At 35.8% G+C, this 23,263-nt stretch overlaps 2 protein-coding genes across 8 annotated transcripts; one reads left to right on the top strand and one right to left on the bottom strand.

Moving 5' to 3' along the window:
- Window positions 1-7,351: 7,351 nt before the first annotated feature.
- LOC110932425 (cytochrome P450 87A3) lies at window positions 7,352-12,873 on the top strand. The gene is made up of 9 exons (XM_035987701.1): window positions 7,352-7,670; window positions 8,315-8,636; window positions 11,083-11,232; window positions 11,350-11,601; window positions 11,681-11,770; window positions 11,850-11,928; window positions 12,285-12,391; window positions 12,513-12,640; window positions 12,732-12,873. The coding sequence occupies exons 1-9, from the start codon at window positions 7,471-7,473 to the stop codon at window positions 12,829-12,831; spliced, it is 1,428 nt and encodes a 475-aa protein (XP_035843594.1). The 5' UTR covers window positions 7,352-7,470; the 3' UTR covers window positions 12,832-12,873.
- On the bottom strand, window positions 12,825-21,286 carry LOC110930421 (phosphatidylinositol glycan anchor biosynthesis class U protein). 7 transcript variants are annotated; one of them, XM_022173720.2, is made up of 15 exons: window positions 21,142-21,286; window positions 20,531-20,743; window positions 20,398-20,445; window positions 20,262-20,322; window positions 19,558-19,587; window positions 19,191-19,315; window positions 18,531-18,665; window positions 18,372-18,448; window positions 18,071-18,279; window positions 15,982-16,038; window positions 15,518-15,533; window positions 15,211-15,268; window positions 14,590-14,675; window positions 14,453-14,509; window positions 12,825-13,193 (listed from the first exon to the last, which is right to left on the bottom strand). In XM_022173720.2, the coding sequence occupies exons 2-15, from the start codon at window positions 20,691-20,693 to the stop codon at window positions 13,101-13,103; spliced, it is 1,215 nt and encodes a 404-aa protein (XP_022029412.1). In that variant the 5' UTR covers window positions 20,694-20,743; window positions 21,142-21,286; the 3' UTR covers window positions 12,825-13,100. The 7 variants fall into 7 exon arrangements, with proteins under 7 accessions (XP_022029412.1, XP_022029408.1, XP_022029409.1 ...); XM_022173716.2 differs by having other exon boundaries at window positions 15,365-15,533; XM_022173717.2 differs by having other exon boundaries at window positions 15,365-15,533; window positions 20,531-20,738; window positions 21,142-21,282.
- Between the last annotated feature and the right edge of the window lie 1,977 nt (window positions 21,287-23,263).

A 23,263-nucleotide genomic window follows, 5' to 3' on the forward strand; every position in this document is an offset into this window, starting at 1 on the left:
ACCAAGCAAAAAATGAGAGATGCTATGTACGCTTGTATAATCATGCACAACATGATTTTGGAAGACGAACGAAAGGCGATATGCCAGAATTATGTGCCAGAAGCCGTTCAAGAGGAGCATCCACAGGCGTTAATGGAAGAAAGAGTGAATAATGCGCGAGAGTTGCGTTACAAACCGTACCATTCCGCGTTAATGGTTGATTTGGTACAGCACGCATGGTCGGTTCGGTATGTACCACCTGAGAGTGAAGAAGAAACGGAGGACGAGGAAGACGAAGTTGGCGAGGGTGAAGAAAGCGAAGACGAAAACTAATGTATTTTTTTTAATTTAGTCGGATTTTATTTTTTTTTATTTCTAGTATTGTATTTTTTTTTTAATTTAATGAAGTATTTTAAGTTTTTAATTAAAAAAAATAATTGTTTAATGATTGGAAGGACCGTTATTGGGCATTATTCCCACTACGCCACTTTTGCAATAACCCCCAATAATGTTCGCATGCTGACTGGACTGCCACGTGTCGCAAAACGCGTGAAGACATTATTGCTCAAACCACTACACATGGTCTTAAATTTTATACGATTTAATTTAATAAAACATAGACTAAAATCCATACCAAAAGCGGAAATATTGTGATGCTTAATTTTAAATTACTTCATGCCTAAACTAAATTTCCTTTGTCTTTAGGAAAGACATCATTATACACCGTGGTCGCCCCACAAATCAACGCCACTGATTTATTTTGATATCATTATAATATTAAAATACGTTTATAATTGTATATTTGTTTTCCAGTGCAATTAGTTGATCCTAGTTCGTTATAATTTACATAAATTCAATACAATTAGTTAGTTATAGTTAGTTTATATGATTCCTAAAGTTGTTAAAATTGAAATTCAAATGTAATATATAACATGGTTTGCTGGATAATAAATAAAACTAAAACTGAAGTTAGTTATAATTACTTTATATGATTCCTAGGCTTGTTAGAATTGAAATTCAAATGTAATACATAACTTGTAGTCGAACTTGTTCACAGTGCTTGATGTCACGGTTGTTGACACGTCATTTCTTACCGTTCAAAAAAAATACATAACATGGTAAATAAAACTAAAACTGAAAAGTTTAATTCAACAAATTTAGTATTCATTTAAATATCGAATTCAATTAAAGTAAATAGTCTCTTTATCACCATTGTCACCTCAATCACTACCCACAATCACTATTGTCATCGTCACCATCACAATCATTTTTGTGGTCATCTCCGCCACCCCTACCCATAGTTGTAAAAGTCGCTAGGCGCTCCTTAGTCGGTCGACCGGTGAGTTGAGAGTACTCGGCCTAGGCGGAGAGTACTCGAGGAGTACTCGGACATGTTAAATTATAAAGAAATTAGTTTTCAGAAATTAAATATGAGTCAAATAATATAAATTTACTAATATTTATAACAAAATACGTGAAAATGATATTAATTCTTTAAAATGATAGGCATAGAATTTTTTTTAAAAAAATTTCAAAAATAATGCCGAAAAACGCCCGGAACCCATTACATAGGAGCGTTTTTAGCATTTTTTTTCGAAAAAAATTAAATCAGCGTTCTTTAAAACACGCTGCGAGCATTTTGATTGACCAATGATAAACTAGCAACGGCTAGTTCTTTAACGGCTATTTTTTTATTTTTATTTTTTTTAAACCTTTTACCTATATATGTATATAAACTCATTCTAAATTAACCAAAACTCTCTCAAAAACACTTTCATTTTAGAAAAAAAACTTGATGGATTCCCCTTTTTCCTCATCCATTGTAAATTTTTACTACAAAGAGTTTTTTGCGGATGACGATGATTTCACTAATGAGGAGGTCGAGCAAGAGGCGGTTACGAGTGCTTGTCAACTAGCGGTGAGATATGTGAAGCATTGTCGTCGCCCCCAACCAGGAAAAAATAAAAGAGGTTATAATGAATGAGACCGACGCGCGGCACACGATCGTTAGATGAAAGATTATTTTGATGAGGCGCCGACATTTTCGAACCAAATGTTTAGGCGTCGTTTCCGAATGAGTAAGCGGTTGTTTCTACGCATAGTCGACGACTTGGAAGCCAACTACGATTATTTTAAACAAAAAGCGGATGCGAGAGGGGCACTTGGATTTACCGGTATCCAAAAGTGTACGTTGGCATTACGAATCCTTGCTTATGGAAACACAACCGACATCAACGACGAGTATCTAAAAATGGACGAGAAAACAACACGAGACACCTTGGAGCATTTGTGTCGCAGTACAGTTCCTATACTTTACTGTAATGTTTACAATTTTTTTGAAGCTTATGTTTGTGTATATTTTTTTTTGTAAAGGTATTATTGATGTGTATGGTGCGCGTTATCTTAGAACGCCCACATGGGACGACCTTCAAAAGATCTACGAGGTACATTCGGCGGAGCATGGTTTGCCTGGTATGATCGGGAGCTTGGATTGCATGCATTGGCGTTGGGATAACTGCCCGACCGCATGGCGAGGCCAACACTCACGGGGTGACCAAAAAGGACCCACTGTTATTCTTCAGGCGGTTGCTTCACAGGACCTTTGGGTTTGGTCGGCTTACTTTGGCGTGGTCGGGTCATGCAATGATATAAATGTTTTTGAACAATCTCCGTTGTTAGAGGAGTGGATTTCTGGCAAAGCTACAAAAGCGTCGTTTTACGTAAATGGAAACTACTACCCTCATGGATATTATTTGTCCGAAGGAATTTATCCTAGGTATTCGATTTTCGTGAAGACATTTAGTGATCCTATTGATGAAAAAATAGCATACTTTAAAAAGGTTCAAGAGTCTTCACGAAAAGACATTGAGAGATGCTTTGGTGTTCTTAAACAACGTTGGCAATATTTGAAAAATCCTTGTCGTGCATGGACCAAGCAAAAAATGAGAGATGTTATGTACGCTTGTATAATCATGCACAACATGATTTTGGAAGACGAAGAAAAGGCGATATGCCAGAATTATGTGCCAGAAGCCGTTCAAGAGGAGCATCCACAGGCGTTAATGGAAGAAAGAGTGAATAATGCGCGAGAGTTGCGTTACGAACCGTACCATTCCGCGTTAATGGTTGATTTGGTACAACACGCGTCCGCTGTTCGGTATGTACCACCTGAGGGTGAAGAAGAAACGGAGGACGAGGAAGACGAAGTTGGCGAGGGTGAAGAAAGCGAAGACGAAAACTAGTGTATTCTTTTTTTTAATTTAGTCGGATTTTATTTTATTTTTTTATTTCTAGTATTGTATTTTTTTTTTAATTTAATGAAGTATTTTAAGTTTTTAATTAAAAAATAATTGTTTAATGATTGGAAGGGGCGTTATTGGGCGTTATTGGGCATTATTCCCACTATGCCACTTTTGCAATAACCCCAAATAATGCCCCCATGCTAACTGAACTGCCACGTGTCGCAAAATACGTGGAGACATTATTGCTCAAACCACTACACATGGTTTTAAATTTTTATACGATTTAATTTAATAAAACATAGACTAAAATCCATACCAAAAGCGGAAATATTGTGATGCTTAATTTTAAATTACTTCATGCCTAAACTAAATTTCCTTTGTCTTTAGGAAAGACATCATTATACACCGTGGTCGCCCCACAAATCAACGCCACTGATTTATTTTGATGTCATTATAATATTAAAATACGTTTATAATTGTATATTTGTTTTCCAGTGTAATTAGTTGAATCCTAGTTCGTTATAATTTACATAAATTCAATACAATTAGTTAGTTATAGTTAATTTATATGATTCCTAGAGTTGTTAAAATTGAAATTCAAATGTAATATACAACATGGTTTGCTGGATAATAAATAAAACTAAAACTGTAGTTAGTTATAATTACTTTATATGATTCCTAGGCTTGTTAGAATTGAAATTCAAATGTAATACATAACTTGTAGTCGACTTTGGTCACAGCGCTCGATGTCACGGTTGTTGACACGCCGTTTCTTACCGTTGAAAAAAAAAATACATAACATGGTAAATAAAACTAAAACTGAAAAGTTTAATTCAACAAATTTAGTATTCATTTAAATATCGAATTCAATTAAAGTAAATAAAGTCGTTTTATCACCATTGTCACCTCAATCACTACCCACAATCACTATTGTCACCGTCATCATCACAATCATCGTTGTGGTCATCTTCGCCACCCCTACCCATGATTGTAAAAGTCGCTAGGCGCTCCCTAGTCGGTCGACCGGTAAGTTGAGAGTACTCGGCCTAGGTGGAGAGTACTCGAGGAGTACTCGGACATGTTAAATTATAAAGAAATTAGTTTTCAGAAATTAAATATGAGTCAAATAACATAAATTTACTAATATTTATAACAAAATACGTGAAAATGATATTAATTCTTTAAAATGATAGGCATAGAATTTATGTTATATTTTTTTAAGTCAAACTCGGCCCGAGTTGACCTACTAGATCCGATTCTGGTCGAGGTTGACCGCTTTTTATTGATTCCGAGTAATTAGGCGGAGTTGAAGAAAGTCGCCTTGGCAACCTACCTTGTAGCGACTACTCGAATAGTACTCAGCCTTGGAGACCTTGTTTTACAACCATGCCCCTACCCCCTACCCCCATCCCCACCACCGCCATCTTCGGTGCCACCATTGCGTCAATTCACTCGTTGTCGTTGCCACTCACCACCACCTCTCACCATTGTCAATGTCGTCGTTGCCACCATAATTACAATCCCCATTGCCTCTACCACTTCCACCCCAGGCACTTACATCTAGGGTTGTTCAAAACTATCCGTATCCAAAAATCCGATCCGAAATATCTGATATCCGATATCCGATATCCGATATCCGAATCCGAAATATCCGAAAAATCGGATATCCAATTTCGGATATCCAAAATTCGGATATCCGAATTTTTTGGATTCGGATTCGAATAGTGATTTTCAAAATCTTCGGATATTTCGGATATCCGAAATATCCGAAAATTTAATTTTTATTTTTTCTGATATCCGAATATCCGAAAATATCCAAAAAAATATCTGAAAACTTATATTCGGATGTCCGAAACTATCCATAATATCTGTTTCCGAGTATGGAAAAAATAATAAAAATTAACTTAAAAGTTAGATTTTCGGATATCCGATTCACTATCCGAATCCGTATCCGAAATTTCGGATACGGATTCGGATAGTGAAATCTGGTATCCGAAAAGTTCGGATATCCGAATTAGGGCTGCAAACGAACCGAACAAACATGAACAAGTCCTTGTTCGTGTTTGTTTGTTAAGAAATATATGTGTTCATGAACACTTACCGAACGCGGTTTTATGTTCGTGTTTGTTTGTTAAGGAAATAAATGTATTCGTGTTCGTTTGTGTTTGTTAATTTTAGGCAACGAAAAACGAACGACGATGAACACAAATGAGCACAAACTAATGTTCATGAACACAAATGGTAACAAACGAAGACAAACAAATGTTTCTTGAACAAAATATATAATACATTAACACTTATTAAATATTTTATTTGTCGGAATTTTGAAGGATTCAAGTAAAATACAAAAGCTAAAAACACTGATGAACTATCGAACACAAACGAACACGTTACCGAACGTTCACGAACATAAATGAACGAATGCGCCCTTTGTTCATGTTTGTTCATTTAACTAAACGAACGAAATTTCTTGTCTGTGTTCGTTTATTTAATAAAAAAACGAACACAAAGGAACTTCCCGCCGAACATTTCACGAATTGTTCGCCGAACATTTCACGAACTGTTCGCCGAAAGTTTGGTTCGTTTGCAGCCCTAATCCGAATTTTTGGATATCCGGTTTTAAACACCCTACTTACATCAACCCTGCCTCTACTACCCCGTTAATAATTTTACAAACTAGACATGATTATTTTCTCAACTAAATGCTCTGTAGATTGCGATTCTTTCATAAAAAAAATATACAATTCCTTTTACACATTATATATGGTCCAAAGCGTTGATGGTATTACTAAATTATGACCACGAACAATTAAATAAAAAACAATTATAATTCCTTTTACACATTTTATAGTCCAAAGTGTTTAGGGGTGTCCAAAAAACTTGTGGCTCGCAGCTTGCTCGAAAAAAAACTTGAAGAAAGCTCGGCTCAAAATTGGCTCGGAGCCAAGCTCGAGCTTGGTCTGGCTCGGCTCGTGAACTCGTGAGCTGGCTCGATAAGGTTTACATCCTTCATTTTTTTGACCCACATCGCTTAGAAAACAAAAACTAAAGGAGTATCCCCACTATAAAAGAAGGTAAAGACAATGTACAAAGTGAATTAACTATTTATACTTTGCATATTTAACCATATAGTTAAATTAAATGGCAATTATCGTCCTTAGTCCATGGAGAAAATTCATTTTTAAGGGCTTTTTAAGTAGTAAATTTTACGGTTCTTTGTTAGTTCGAGATAGATCTAGCCGAGCCGAACTAGCTCAAATTCTAATCGAGTCGAGCTCGAGCCTCAAGTCTTAGCTCGATTTGAAATTCTAGCTCGCCTCGACTCGTTTACAGCACTAAAAGCCTTGATAGTTTACGAAATTATGACCACGAAAGCACGAATAATTAAGTAATAAGTAAGAATTACAAATTTAACAAATATCAACCACCTTTGACTAGCCTAACACGTCCACACAAATATTTTTCTCACCGTGGTCCAACCATTAGTCTTTGCTAAAGTATTTTTTTTTTTTTTAACGGTCAACGAATCTTTTAAATGAGCTATTTGCGAAATTCACCACATTAAGATACACTCGACTCCGAATCGAAGAAACCGCTCACCTAGGGCCGAAGCCCGTGAACACTCGCCCGAAGGCACAACAGTGCAGTGAGGTAAAACTCATTCAGTTCAAAGATCGAACTAGCAATCTCCACCTATTCACCTAGTCTCCCATCATTACCAGGTGCCGTAGAAAATAATGGGGAGGGCAGGAATCGAACCTGAGTCCCTTAAAACACCAAGTCTCTCCCTTACCACTCCACCACCACATCAATGGCTCTTTGGTAAACTAATAAAAATTATATCATAAAATGTGTGGTGATTAAAAAAGTCATGTATAGTGTGGTAGATATTCTTGAAAACATTAACTTTAGATTATAACTTTTAAAATAATGAATGAGTTGCTAATTATATTCCTATAACTTTTAAACAATACAACTTTGATCTTGCATATGTAAAAGATATCCCCACCGTATCAAACTCATGTTCACAGTTTTCATATGTAGAGGAAATCCCCTACGACACATCATGATCATGTTCTCAATCTATATACAACTTCCACATTTGTTTGTTTATAATCCGATCAGTTTCAATAAAGTCTATATATTGCGCGATCTTGATCGATGATCATGTTTTAAAAATACAAAACAGGAGCGTTAGCGAACCAGCTAGCTAGCAATCCTGGTTTAATTAATTTGTCACCAATTAAGAATGTGGCATATTGGTCTCTGCATTGCAGCTTTGGTTGTGATCAGCATTACATATTGGGTATACAAATGGAGGAACCCTAAATGTAATGGCAACCTTCCTCCTGGTTCAATGGGCTTGCCGCTATTCGGTGAAAGCCTACAGTTTTTTGCGCCTAATCGAAGATGGGACACCCCTCCCTTTTTCAAGGAAAGAATTGAAAGGTGAATTCTATTTGTTTTAGTTTGTTAACACAAACTATGGCAGATATATATGCTAAATCTTTACGGTTGATATATGTTTTTAACGGCAATTTCTTTATTTAGGTGAGACTTAAACTCAAAACCTACAAACTTTGGTGTTCCAAAAGGCATTGTTTTTGCCACAGGGCCAATGATTTTATGGTTAATATATGTAAAAAGAGAATAAATTATTTTTGTACCTAGTACTTATTAGTGATATTAGGTAATATTTAAAGTCTAATGGATCCGTACACACTTCAATTTATAAATGTAAATTAGTTAATATGTCGTATAAAATTTTATTCAGTTTTTTATGTTTTTAGTCCAAAGATTAGAATCATTTTGTGGTAGCATATTTCCCCATTCAAGTTTCGAATTACAGACTTTTATATATCATTTTGTGGTGGCATATTTCCCCATTCAAGTTTCCAATTACACACTTTTATATGTTAACAACTCCCATAAATTGTTAAATTTTTAAACTTGTAACACTATTAACAGTTAATACTGGCATTACTAGACACTTCCAAGTAATTAGGTGTAATATATATGTGCCTTTATCAGGTAATATACATTGTTTCATATTTGTGACATTGGTTAAGCTAACTAACACTTAATTACGGCAGATATGGGACGATATTCCGCACCAGTTTGGTTGGGCTGCCGGTTATAGTCTCGAGCGATTCAGAGCTTAACCAAATGGTGTTCCAACAAGAGGGTCATTTGTTCCAACTTTGGTACCCAGATAGCATGACAAAGGTACTAGGGAAACAAAATTTAGGTTCTTTGCATGGGTACATGCATAAGTATCTCAAGAACATGGTACAAAATCTAGTTGGTCATGCAAGCCTTAAAAAGATGATTCTTGAAGTTGAAAGTGTGACAACAAGACATATAGAGAAGTGGGCCAATCAAGAGACTGTAGAGTTGAGAACAGCGACAGCAGATGTAAGTAGAAGATTAATTATTCTTTCTGGAGTAAACTGCCAAAATGGTCCCTGAGGTTTGGTTATTTTTGTCACTTTAGTTCAAAACTCAAACATTTTGAATCTGGGTCCCTGTGGTTTCAGTTTTGTTGCCATTTTCATCCAAAATCAAAATTTGGTCAGATTTTTCAGTTACGCTTTTTGGTCCTTTTCCTCTTTTTTAATGAAGGGCAAAATGGTCTTTTAACATTTTATTATAACTAATTTAAAAAATCTAACCATTTTGCCCGTTATTAAAAGGGAGGAAAAAGACAAAAAAAGCTGGATGTTAACTAAAAAATCTGATTAGATTTTGCTTCTGGATTAAAATGGCAACAAAATTGAAAACACAGGAACCCAGATTCAAAAGGTTTGATTTTTGGACTAAAGTGGCAAAAGTGACCAAAACTCATGGACCATTTTGGCAGTTTACTCTTCTTTTTGTGAAGAAATTTATAAATACCTAAAGTCCTTAATTGTTAACCTAGACATGTGTAGGGCTGTAAACGAACCGAACGAACAAGACCATGTTCGTGTTCGTTCGTTAAGGAAGTTGACATGTTCGCGAACTGTTCACGAACGCATACCGAACATAAGTTTATGTTCGTGTTCGTTCGTTAAGGAAATTCAGCTGTTCATGAACAGTTCGTGAACACTGGTCTCGAACACAAACGAATGCAAGCAAATAAAAATGAACGTAAACGAACATTTAACTTGAAATAAAAAATAAAAACATTGTTATCCTAAAACATTGGATATAAAGTAGTTAAATACAACTATCAAATGATAAATCAAAACATAAGAAGTCTACTACACCACCAAACGATGAATCAAGTTTAACTAACTTAGACATAATTATCCCCAAAAATGTCTTAGAATGTCCAAATTTTAGCTAACTTACAAAAAATAGGGTTTCAAGTTTTCAATATGTTTAGATAAAAGGTTTATTATTTATTATTTTTTAATATAATCAAACGAACATGAACAAATATAAGCGAACGAACGTAACCGAACGTTCACGAACGCAGTCGAACAAACGAGACATGTGTTCATGTTCGTTCGCTAAGCTAACCGAACGAAAATTTTTGTTCGTGTTCATTCGTTAAGCTAATCGAACGAACATAAACGAACTTCCCGCCGAACGGTTTACGAACTGTTCGCTGAACGTTCGGTTCATTTACAGCCCTAGACATGTGGCATGTTATATATAGTAATGTTACTCAGGACCGGCTCTGGGCCCGGCAAACCCGTGCCGACGCCCGAGGCCCAAAATTTTAAAGGGCCCGAAAAGTCTTTATAAGCTTGTATATATTTATTAAATTATATATTTAGTATATTTATCCATTTATTATGCAAAAAAGTATTGGTGGTGTAGTAGCAAAAACTATCTCAAAATGATGTAAAGGTCTCAAGTTCAAGTCTTTGCTCCATCACTAAGTTTTTATTTTTGTAATTCATCTACTCTTAACCATAATTTTGGGCCCAATTATTTTCGTCGCCCGAGGCCTAAATTTTTTCAAAAGTTTTCGGTGACGGCTCTGATGTTACTAAGTACAATTGTTTGGGAACGAATAATAATCCGTAGGTTTCGCATATAAAAAAACATTGATAGTTTTCTGAATCGTGTATGATTTTACTTTCAGGTTATAGTATTTCGTGTGTATACGATGAAATCAAGAATCGAATAAGACCAAGAGTAATTTGCATAGAACGAGATGTTACTTTCTGTGAAAAACAAATTGATAATTTCATGTGTTAAACAAACCACGCAAATCGCTTTATATATAAGGGTCAAACAATCACAATGATTGGAGTGAAGCATTTTAACTCTTCGGGAACGAGTATAACAGTTGGGTGTAACTGTGAACAGTTACATGAGTTGAAACTTCTTCGGTTGTTACCCCTTGGACCCCACTAGGAGCCAACCCCCATGTTCTAGAGACTTCGCCCCTAAGAGCATCCATAACGCTTGTCAAAGTCCAAGATCCAAACCCACCACATCATTCCAAACTCCACTTTTTCCTCCAACGCTAAACCATTCCAAACCTTCACATCACACCCCACTTTTACACTAAAGACAAATAAAAAGAATTTTGTGTGTGGTCCCCACCATTTCAAACCGGACCACCATAGTCAAAGTGCTACAGCATGGGTGGTCCGGAAGTTAGTGGTCCGAAATGCGGACAGGGTATTCTAGACTTTGCGTTATTGATGCTCTAAGAACCATTGAGTTTCCATGGTACCTAAAACTAGAACAATTTTATTTTGAGCGTGCACTCCACGCCTCCAAACTCGTACCAATGTTTATTCAAATTTCTCATTAGGTCTTTAAGTAAATCTCGATTACTCAAAATGGTTTGGTGATACTAAAATCACCAACATAATCCTTGCTTATTACCTTATTCTTACTACCATTTGTTGTATAACAGATGATATTTGATCTCACCGCCAAAAAACTGATAAGTTATGATCTAGAGAAGTCATCTGAGAATCTAAGAGAGAACTTTGATGATTTTATGATGGGTTTAGTTTCAATCCCTCTTGCGATTCCAGGAACCGCACATCACAAGTGTCTAAAGGTGCGGGAAAATCTATATATTTTTTACAATCTAAAATGCATATTGTTTTAGTTCTTGATAAACCATACTTTTAATTAAGAGTCTTAATTTCTGATTATTCATTATGAAATTAACCAGGGAAGAAAGAAGGTGATGAAGGTGCTCAAGAACATGCTAGAGGAAAGACGCGCTAAACCTAATGAGGCGAACACCGATTTCTTTGATTATGTTCTTGAGGAACTCAAGAAAGATGATACAATCCTTACAGAAGAGATTGCCCTGGACTTGATGTTTTTGCTTTTGTTTGCAAGCTTTGAAACAACTTCGCTTGCGGTTATAGTTGCTATCAAGCTTCTAACGGACAACCCTCGGGCATTAAAGGAATTAACCGTACGTACTACGTAACGATCAGTAGAAAGTAAATATACATAATAAATGATTTAACAGCATCTTTTGCTATCTGATCTAGGAAGAACATGAGAAAATCCTCAGAGATCGGGAAAACCCCGTGTCTGGGCTTACGTGGAAAGAATATAAGTCGATGACATTCACATTTCAGGTATGTCGAATGCTCTTAGTTACTCTCACAAAAGAATACACGGGTACACTAATCGATCTGAAGACATTACAATTTACAGGTTATAAATGAAACACTAAGACTGGGGAATGTAGTTCCTGCATTGTTTAGAAAAGCTCTAAAAGATGTCAAGTTCAAAGGTTATTATCAACTAACACCACTATAAAAACAGCATTTGCCATGCTTAATTCAAATGCTAAGCAGACCAAATAGTGCTTTTATAAAACTTGGTGTATTTTTTTATTTTTTGTTGATGCAAATGGGAACCTGGAAAACTCACAGGACCCATCAATACCCTACTAACCAACAGGATCTAGAAAATTAAAGTTTGTGTCATGCTAGTATACCAAATTCTGATGTAAAAATTTGGTACTCTTATAAAATTTGGTGTATTTTTTTATGCAAGTGAACTCATGGGACCCATCAATACTCTGCTAACCAACAGGATCGGGGAAAATAAAGGCAGAGAACCTTCATGAAGGTTTTTTTTATGCAGGCTATACAATTCCATCTGGCTGGGTGGTGATAGTATGTCCCCCGGCCGTTCATTTAAACCATGAGAATTATGCGGATCCACTTGACTTTAATCCATGGCGATGGAAGGTAATCTTTAGCTACCCTCACACGGTTATGTGACTATAAATAAAAAAAATTAAAAATTTTCATTTATAAAACTAGCTATAGATGGTAGTTCTCATGAGCTCCCAAATTGCATTGCAAGCAGGATTTGGATTTGACAGGTGCATCACAGAATTTCATGGCTTTTGGAGGTGGCCTAAGGTTTTGTTCTGGTGCAGATTTCGCTAGACTTGAGATGGCTATCTTTCTTCATTGTATAGTGACACGATATCGGTATAGTTAGTTATATACTATACATATTAGCATGCAAAAGGTAGAGAATATGAGATAACAACTTAATACTATATCCTTACATTATTCTTAGGTGGCAACTAGTGAAAGGAGGTGGAATCGTTCGAACTCCAGGTTTACAATTTCCAGATGGCTTTTATGTCCGTTTTTCCAAGAAAGATAAGCATAACTAATCAATCCGACAAGCCTTAGCTAATGAAGTTTGGGTATATACTTTATGTGTGAACCTAATATTAAAGATGAAAACAACATTACATGCCATACTGCAGAAAAACGTGATTGAACCGAGCTGTGATGAAACCATTTAACTCATCTGCTGCGTATTCGACTATTCGTATGTCCCAAAAGAAAAACAATTTAAAAAAAGCCTGGTCACAAGTGCAGATTGCCTCTTGAAAACAAGCTTCCTGGGATTTCGTTTAATCATGCATAGCCTGTTCTACTATTGTATCTTTTTTGCAACCGGTGTAGCACCTTTCTTTAGAGCTCTATCATGGTTAAGCATCGAACTTACACTCTCCACAACTAAGATAATCTGTGCAATTAGAAACACAGAAAAAAAGGAATACTGTAAATGTGATTTTTTTTTCTGACACAGAGAAACAGGACATTGGTTTTGTAATCTGCAAGGACGTCTGCAATGTATGCACCGGACACTACACCAAAATGACGTTGCACCAAATTTGGTTTCTTGGTTGGAGTAGGACTTGTTACACCAATGGTGCATACATTGGAGACTAAGACCAACTTCATCATGTTTTAAAATTTAGAGTTAAATGCCATTTTTGTCCCTGTGGTTTGGGCCATTTTGCCAGTTTAGTCCAAAGGTTTGAAACGTTGCCATTTTAGTCCAAATAGTTTCAGATGTTGCCATTTTAGTCCACTAGGTTAACTCCATCCCTTTATTCTGTTAACTAGAAGGGCATTTCGGTCATTTTATATGTAATTCTGTTAACTAGAAAGGCAATTCGACCATATAAAATGATCGAATTACCCTTCTAGCTAACAGAAAAAATGGACGGAGTTAACCTAGTGGACTAAAATGGCAACGCTTGAAACTATTTGGACTAAAATGGCAACGTTTCAAACCTTTGGACTAAACTGGCAAAATGGCCCAAATCACAGGGACTAAAATGGCATTTAACTCTAAAATTTAAATTGCATGCCAACCAAACTATAATTTGTTAAAGAGTAAAATGCCATTTTCACCCCTGAGGTTTGGCCAGTTTTGCGACTTTCGTTCAAAGGTTTGTTTTTCCGCATCTGGATCCAAAAGGTTTGAAATCTTGCCACTTTCATCCGGCTCGTTAACTTCATCCATTATTCTTCGTTAAGTCAAGGGTATTTCTGTCTTTTTTGCTAAATTAAAGAGCAATTCGGTCTTTTTCACTTTATGTAAAAAGACCGAATACCTCTGAAAAAGACCGAGTTTCACTTTAAGTTAACAAAAAAAGACGAAAATACCCCTAACTTAACGGAGAAAAATGTATGCAGTTAACGAGCCGAATGAAAATGGCAAAATTTCAAACCTTTTTGATCCAGGTGCGGAAAAAAAACTTTGGACGAAAATCGCAAAACTGGCCAAACCTCAGGGACGAAAATGGCATTTTACTATTTATTAAAACCGGAGTCAGTTTCGTTTTTATTCTTTTTATTCTACTCTCCCAAACCAAAAAATTGCAATGTTTAACGTTTGACCTAAAAATCAGTTTTCGAAAGTGCCCGGTTAAACCTCAATCCTCAACACTTGTGTCTAAAACACCCCTCAACAGCATATAATATAGATTGACCAACCTGAAAGCAAGCATAAGCCATTGCAGTAGCAAAGTAAAAGTTCGCATTTCCTGTTCCCTACAAATTTCATTTAGGGCAAAATATTAAGTTACATAACAACTAGTCAACTACACAAAACAAATGGGCAATAACCATACCCGCCATATCCACAGGTTGTGCATCACAGGGCTAAGAAGTAACGTCCCCAAATACCCAGAGAAAAGGAAAAACGAGAATTGCATATCTGCCAAAAATGTAGATATAAATTAACAAAGAGTAAAATGCCATTTTCGTCCCTGAGGGTTGGCCAGTTTTGCGACTTTCGTCCAAAGGTTTGTCTTTCCGCATCTGGATCCAAAAGGTTTGAAATCTTGCCATTTTCATCCGGTGCGTTAACTCCATCCATTTTTTCCGTTAAGTCGGGGTTATTTTCGTCTTTTTTGTTGACTTAAAGGGCAATTCGGTCTTGTACATTATGCTAAATGCTTGTACTAAAAGTGAAAAAGACAGAATTGCCCTTTAAGTTAACATAAAAACAAGAAATACCCCTGACTTAACGGAGAAAAATGGATGGAGTCAACGAGTTGGATGAAAATGCCAAGATTTCAAACCTTTTGGATCCAGATGCGCAAAAACAAACCTTTGGACGAAAGTCGCAAAACTGGCCAAACCTCAGGGACGAAAATGGCATTTTACTCTTTAACAAATTATAAAAGGTAGATGGATAGAAGCCTAGAAGCATAAAAAAGTGATGTGGTATAAGTGGTTTAATCAGTTACCGGCTAATGCATTGACAAACAGGCCCAGTAAGCCCAAGTAAAGAGCGGAATCGCCAACCTATCCATATCCATGAATGATAATATTATCAATTCAAAAAGTATCAAAATATGAAAATGAAGATGATCACTTTCTAGAGAATACTAGAGAATATACCGAAGGGTAGGACTTGAGAATAGAAGAGATTGCAATGTAGACAAATGCTAAAAAGCAAGGTCGATGATGTAACCGTATAGCAAGTGGTAACACCATGAAAAGAATGTTTATATGGAATACTATCAGGAAGAAATCTCTAAAAAAATCAAATACCTCTGCAAAGAAGTACCTGTACGTAAAATCTTAGTTAAAACAAATGTAGTACATAAACAACAACCACGGTCATAGTTGTCGATAGCGAATAGCGACAAATAGCGACAAGGCATGGCTAGGCTACGTAGCGAATAGCGACAAATAGCGACGGCAATTTTATAAATAGCGATTACACTAGAAAAAGAATTTTGAAAATTTTTATATGTATATTACATCAAAATACCCTTGTATATATGCTATTTTACATGTATATTTAACAAAAACCTATAAATCTAGCTATTTTATAGCTATAACCCTTTATAACATTAAAAAAAATTTTAAAAAAAAATAATAACTGTCGCTACAATCGCTATTCATCGCCATGACCAACTTAGCGACACATAGTCGCATCGCCATAAAGCGCGCTATAGCGACCGCTATGGTCGCTATTAACAACTATGACCACGGTATGTGTAAGTACTCACCACAAGACACCAATGTTTGGAGATAAATCTTCTACGCTGAGAATAAACCCATACGTTCTGCAAGTATCAATCTATATGATTAGATAATACGTTAACAAAACGATGGTAAGTTTTTTAAACTAGTAAAATATTTAAATATGAATATCTAAATATTAATAAAAGACTACAAATAATGCCACATGGCATTCTCTCCTTCAACCACATAAATTTTATTTATATTTATTTAATTAAAATATTTCTTTTAATACTAATAACTAATATATATATATATATAAATATCACTTATCTTTATCTTTAGAGTAAATTTCAAAGTTCGTCCTTTATGTATGTCTACTATATCAAAGTATGTCCTTTATCTTTAATAACCTCAGAAAACATCCTTAATGTTTGAAAAACCAATCAGGTTATGTCCTTTACCCTAAACCTTGTTTGTTTTCCCAGTTAAATCAGGTCATGTGAGAAGTACATGAGGGTATATTGGTCTTTACCTTAATACTAGAAAAATAAAATTATAAAAAATTCAAATCTTCTTTCTCTTAACTATAAGCTTCATAATCTGCACATTATATCTTCAAAACTTCAAACAAAACCCAGATCTTCAAAACACAGAAAAAAATATTCAAAACTTCAAAACCCAGATATTCAAAACTTCAAAACCCGGATATTCAAAACTTCAAAACCCAGATTATCATCAACATTATCATCAATAACCCATGAACAAAAAAACCCCTAATTTCTTACAACTCACCAAAATTAGGGCAACAAAGTGGTTTATTGAGATCTAACAATCCTACCACCACCACAACCTACCTGCCGCCACCACCGCCACCACGACCCACCTGTCGCCGCCATCACCGCCACCTGAAACGCTAACAAAACGGACTTGAGAGATAGCTCGTTACAGACCTGAGAGTAAAAGAGGTGAAGATGACGAGTTGGATAAGTTTACCGGAGAAAATTCCTGAACCCACGACGGCTGTGACTCGAGAGGGTCGCTGGAACCACCGCCGCCGTAGACGACGGCACCGGCTCCGCCGATTCTCTCTCTCTTTCCTGCCTCCTCTTCTGCTCGATCTCTCTCTCTCACTCACTCTCTCTTGAATATGCCAGGTTGTGGTGGTGGTAGGATTGTTAGATAGAGAGAAGAAGGGGGTATGTTGATGTGCAGGTGATTGAAAGATGGAGAAGATGATGGTGGAGTTTAGGGTTTTTATTAAGGTAAAGACCAATATACCCTCATGTGCTTCTCACATGACCTGATTTAACTAGGAAAACAAACAAGGTTTAGGGTAAAGGACATAACCTGATTGGTTTTTCAAACATTAAGGATGTTTTCTGAGGTTATTAAAGATAAAGGACATACTTTGATGTATTAGACATACATAAAGGACGAACTTTGAAATTTACTCTTATCTTTATCCTTATCTTTATTTTAATAGTAATAAATCCAATTAATAATATTATAAATATCTAAATCTAATATCTAATAAATTATTAATATCCTTTGTTTTAGACCCTTTGTTTTTTTACTTATTAATAATATTACCCAAAAATTTTATACTTTTACAATTTAGACCCTTTGTTTTTTTACTTATTAATCTAAAGTTTTTCATCTTTTCCAATTTAACCCCAACTCTTTTTAATTTTCAATTTTTTTCCACCATACTTTTCATCATTCCCAAGCTTTTCGTTTCGTTCTAAATTTTGTGAGTTAACGCACCGCAACGTGCGTGTGGGGTTCAACATTTTTCGTATATTTTTCCCGTTTGGCCCGTCAAAACACATCTATTTTTCTCCGTTTGACACGTTCGTCGCAACACACGGGTCCTGGATTAACTTAGTTATTTTTTCTATGTTTTATGTTTCGATTTAATTTCTCTACAACGAGCGTGCGTAATTCAAAGATTTTACGTCTGCTTTTCGCTCGTCTTTATTTTTTTTCGTTTTTATTTATTTTGTTTTTACGAGTTTTCCGGTGTTGGTGATCGCTGATAATGGTATAGCATTGATACTACTTGACACAGTTTTACGACAACCGCTGCAACGCAGGGGCTTAATACTAGTATGATAATAGAGTAATAGACTGTACCTTTTAAACATTTCTCCGAGGCCACTGTACTCTTTTAGAGAAATACTGCACAGAACTAGAACATAGAGTGCCCATACAGAAGCCCACAAAAAGAACAAAACAACTCGTCTCCATGAAAAATTAGTTTTCTTGTAACCATCGCCATGATTTGGTTGCAGAAACAGTTTTCTTGGCGGTGTATCTAGACCAGAACCTATTAACAGAACTAACTAAAACAGAAAAAAAAAAAAAAAAAAAAAAACGTTGAAAATTGGTGTAGCAAAAGAAGATGAAAGGTGTAAGTATAACGATATAACCGTACTGGTATGATTAGAATAACGGGATAGAGGGACAAATGAGATGCCATCACCAATCCAAAAGCAGCAAGAGGAACTAGTCCTGTTGCATTAAGAATTGGATAATTAATTAACAATAATATAGATATTAATCATGCACGAGAAAAGGGGTATCGAGTTCTTACTCCTACATGCGCCGTATAGAGACAAAACAATCATCAGATTTTCGATCGGTGATGTTGAATACCCCAAACACGTGATGATGGTCAAAGGATTCCATAGGTACACAAGAGCGGCTATATCACCAGCGGGAAAATTTTCTACATAATTTACAGTTCATCAGCTTTTCTAAGAATTAAATAACATAAAAGGTACGGGGCTTTGCAAAGGGTGTACCTATTGGCACACCCATTTGCCTATTTACACACCTTAAAAGGTATTTTTTGTCCTTATATGTACACCCTGCAGTGTCGATCTGTGGCCAAAACGCGGCGTTTTGGTTCGGTTAACCAGACAAAGACTGACGGGTTTCTGACGGGTCTGTTGACGGGACCAAAACGCCGAGCTTTGGCCGCGTTTTGGTCCTGTCAACCAGACAAAAGACTGACACCCGGTCTGGTTGACAGGACCAAAACACGGCCAAAGCATGACGTTTTGGTCCGGTCAACAGACCTGTCAGACACCCGTCAGTCTTTGCCTGGTTAACCGGACCAAAACGCCGCGTTTTGGCCACAGTTCGACACTGCAGGGTGTGTATATAAAGACAAAAAACAACTTTTTGTGGTGACTATCTACACACTTGGTGTGTAGATAGTTTGGGCTTTGCAAATTGAAAAAAAAAATACCTGATGTTTTTGAAAATTTACTAGCTCCTAATGATTTCAAACTCTGGATATCCGCCACTTGGAGAAGCTGGCCAATCGCACGAATAAGAATTGCAGTGATGAAATCTGCAATTACAAATGCCAGACTGTTTCCAAAAATACGTTTTATATCAACAATGTAATTAAGAAATTATACTAGAAGCTGATAAAAATAAATGAACAAAGAAGTAAAAATTGTTAAACATAAAGATATAAGCATACGTAAAATGCATAAGCTAGAGTATACTCTTAACCCGGTTAACTTTTGTCAATTTACTTTTTATAATAGGTCATGCCAAATTAACCCCCTCTAATTTTAAACCGTTAAAAGGCAGGATGGAAACTTTACCCGCATAAAAGATGGCTTTGTCCTTCACCTCTGCAAGCATAGTAACAAGCAATTATCAGAACACTATAACAACTTTATATCACAAATACAGAATTGATCCTCCTACGTCCCATTTAGGGGTGCAAACGAGCCGAGCGGCTCGCGAGCTACTAGAGATCGGCTCGAGAAAAAGCTCGAAACGAGCCGAGCCTTATCGAGCCCGAGCGGAGCTTGAGCCTAAAATAAAGCTCGTCTGTTTATCGAACCCGAGCTCGAGCCTCGCATGTGAAGCTCGTTAGGCTCGTTGAGCCTTATCGAGCCTTAGTGTAAACGAGCCGAGTCGAGCCGAGCTTATTCAAACTTGTTTACAAGCCGACCTCGAACCTAAAAATAAGCTTATTTAGTAAACGAGCTCGAGCCCGAGCTTCACTTATCGAGCTCACGAGCCTAAAAAGTCTATTATTTATATTATTTTTATTTAATATATTAATTAATAGATAATAAACGAGCCAAGCTCGAGCTTGAGAAAATACAAACGAGCCGAGCTCGAGCCTTGAAAACAAAGCTCGAATCGAGCCGAGCTCACATAAAGTTAATCGAGCGCGAGCCTGGTCAAACTCGGGCTCGGCTCGGCTCGTTTGCACCCCTAGTCCCATTAAAGATAGCCCTATAACATATTTGACTGCAAAATTATAAAACTAAAATGCCATCGATCGTTTATATACCTATCACCAGTGAGAGGCCCAAGGATCGATAATAGAAGAGGAGATCCATGGTACATTGAGCCTGTAAAGAATTAAACTCATTGAGTTATCAATATACGCATAACAGAACCTTGTAAACAAACATCAAAAAACAAACCAGCATACGGCGACATCGAAGATTGCTTTAACCAATAACCTTCCGCCACTGAAACATCAACATAAAAACCTTGATCAATCAATAATTCAAAAAACAAAAGCAATTGAAGTTTGTGAGCAGCGTTAGTGATTACGGCGACGAAGGCTTGTGATGGGGGTGGAGACTTCGGGGCGAGAGGAGAAGTTGAGAGTGTTTGGGAAGTAGACTATGAGTACTAGTCTTAGCACTATCGAAGCTACAGCGGAACTCCAAAACCATGGATGCTTCTTCGTTGTCTTCCCCGATGATTCCTCCATTGTGGAGGTTGTTTCCGATCAGAGGATGAGGTTTGTGGTTACTTTCTGCCCTGTCAAAACATGTCCATAAAATTGCTTTCGTGCCCTCTTTGGGAGCCGTAGATTTGGTCCATCGTTAATAAAACTATACAAGGCTATCTAGCTATTTGCAGAGACAATATCATATATATCAAACTATTAAATCAATATCAAATATCATCAATCAGAACAGTTAATATTTAACATTTCATCAACAAATGAAACTGATAAACCTCCTTCCACTTAAAATTCTTATAACTTCAATTAATGAAGAAACCAATGTCACGTAAATCGCTGGTCATGGCACGATTTTCGTTTTGGTTCGTCCGATCCAATTCAAATGGCGTTCCGAAAAAACAATTCAAATGTGATAGAGAAGAAATGGTGGCTAATCGTAATAGAGAAGAAATGGTGGCTAATCGAAGCTTACCTGCTGATTGAACCTTACCTTCCCTGCCTGCTGAATCGTAGAATGGAAAGAAGATCTGTCGGTTGTTTTTTTAGGTTTAGAAGATGGAGCGAACAGGGGAGACGATAGACAACGAGGACGGCTGCTTTTTTTTATTTTATTTACTTTATTTGTTGGTAACATGATTTTTATTTTTTTACTCGACATAGTTAAATTATTTTAAACTTTTTTTACCTATTCTTTTCTGTTAACATCTTTTTATTACTAGTTCCATAATGTCATTTTATCATAAAAAAATCCACCACCTACCCAACTCCCATCGCTTCCGTAAGCCACTTCCTTCTTCAGAGGGGGTTCTTATTTACGTAAAGCGTTGTATTTTCTTTTTATTACTGGAGCGTAACCTACTCATAATTTATCTGCAAACGTTTTAAATTTTTTGATGCATGGGCCCTTAGAGAAGCTAAGGACAAGCTGGAGAAGCGTGGTGAAGAGCTAACATGGAGATTAGACTTTTAAAAGGTGTTTGATGGTACATCTTTCATATGTCCAACAGAGATTAAATGCTAATAGTAACAAAAAAAGTTATTTTCTAAACGTTTTATTATTATTATTATTATTATTATTATTATTATTATTATTATTATTATTATTATTATTATTATATTATTATATTTATATTATACATATCAATTTGAAATGATCATGAATAGTGTTTAAAATATTAAAATATTTATTTTAAGTTTTGATCTAAAAAATTATAATATGTTATTCATCATTTAGTTTAATATTTTTATTTTTAATAAGTTGCGTACGTTAATATTTTTATAATCTAATTCTGCAGTATGTTTATTTTTTATCTAACATTGCGATATAAATTTTATTGAAAATGAATATCTTGCCGCTATCGTACCAAATCGGAAAAAAACGACCTTGAATACTAATTTATTTTTTGATATTCAAAACAATGTATTTTTTGTATCGTAAACTATACGAGTGCCGGTAACAATATAAAAAAGAAAACGTATTTTTTTTGTTTCGTAAACTGTACGAGTATCGATACGTGACGAACCAAATCGATTTCGACCGAATAACATCGGTACCGATACCGGTAGTATAGGAACCGATATTCGTTTTTATGGTTTTCGATTGATGTAAAACACATGTTGATTTCCTTTTGGGCATATCACGACTTTATTTTTTTAGTTATTGTTTTCAGTTACTATATATAGCGAGTGTCGATACCATAACGAACACAACCGATACCTACTGAGTTCCCGCCGCATAGCGCGAGGGAAAACCACTAGTTATTATTACAATTAGATGAAATGTTTTTATAAAAGATGAAGATTTTTTGGTCAATTTTAAACATTCCATCACAAAGTGGAATAAAAGTGAATTCCATCAATTAAATGAAAACTTTCCAATTCTAATTCCATCAAGGATCAATCAAACAAGATTTTGGATTAATAATTTTCTAATTCTAATTCCAATTCAAGGGAATTCTGCGAATCAAACGATCCTTAAGGGTTTGAGTCCCAATCAGACGATCCTTAAGGGTTTTAGTCCCATAATTAACATTGGTGTAAAACTATAACTAATAGTAGAGGATGTGTGTTAGTTGTTCTAATGAAAAAAACTTTATCAATTTCTTTTAAAGCTTTAGTGATTCCTAATTTATGGAAGATCTCATCGTTGACTTAAAACTTACTAAACTATCCATGATCATTAATTGACACTAATCGTTATAGCAATTTAAATTTAATTATATTTTTTGTAACAGCAAACTTTATTAACGAAACCGAAAGTGGCAAACACTAGAAACCAAAAGAATACAGAGAATCAAGGAAAATTACAACATGTTGTCAAATTTAAAGGAACACCAAAGGGACTAATCTATATCTTTGAATTCGGACCTATTTTTCACACAAAGAACACTTAGCACCTTAGTTCTTCGATGATATTTGAGATGGAAACGGGTTTGTTGAAGAAAACCTTTTCGTTGCGAGCTTTCTATAAACGCCAACAAGTTGCACAAATAAACTACCTAGGACATCTTCTTAGTAACTTCGCCAAGTGGCAATGTCATGTGGTGCTAAATTATAAATAAGTAGTTATATATTTAAGAGTTTTCCATACCCAT

Source organism: Helianthus annuus, chromosome 3 (assembly GCF_002127325.2).
Source record: "Helianthus annuus cultivar XRQ/B chromosome 3, HanXRQr2.0-SUNRISE, whole genome shotgun sequence".
In the NCBI taxonomy this organism is placed as follows: domain Eukaryota; kingdom Viridiplantae; phylum Streptophyta; class Magnoliopsida; order Asterales; family Asteraceae; genus Helianthus; species Helianthus annuus.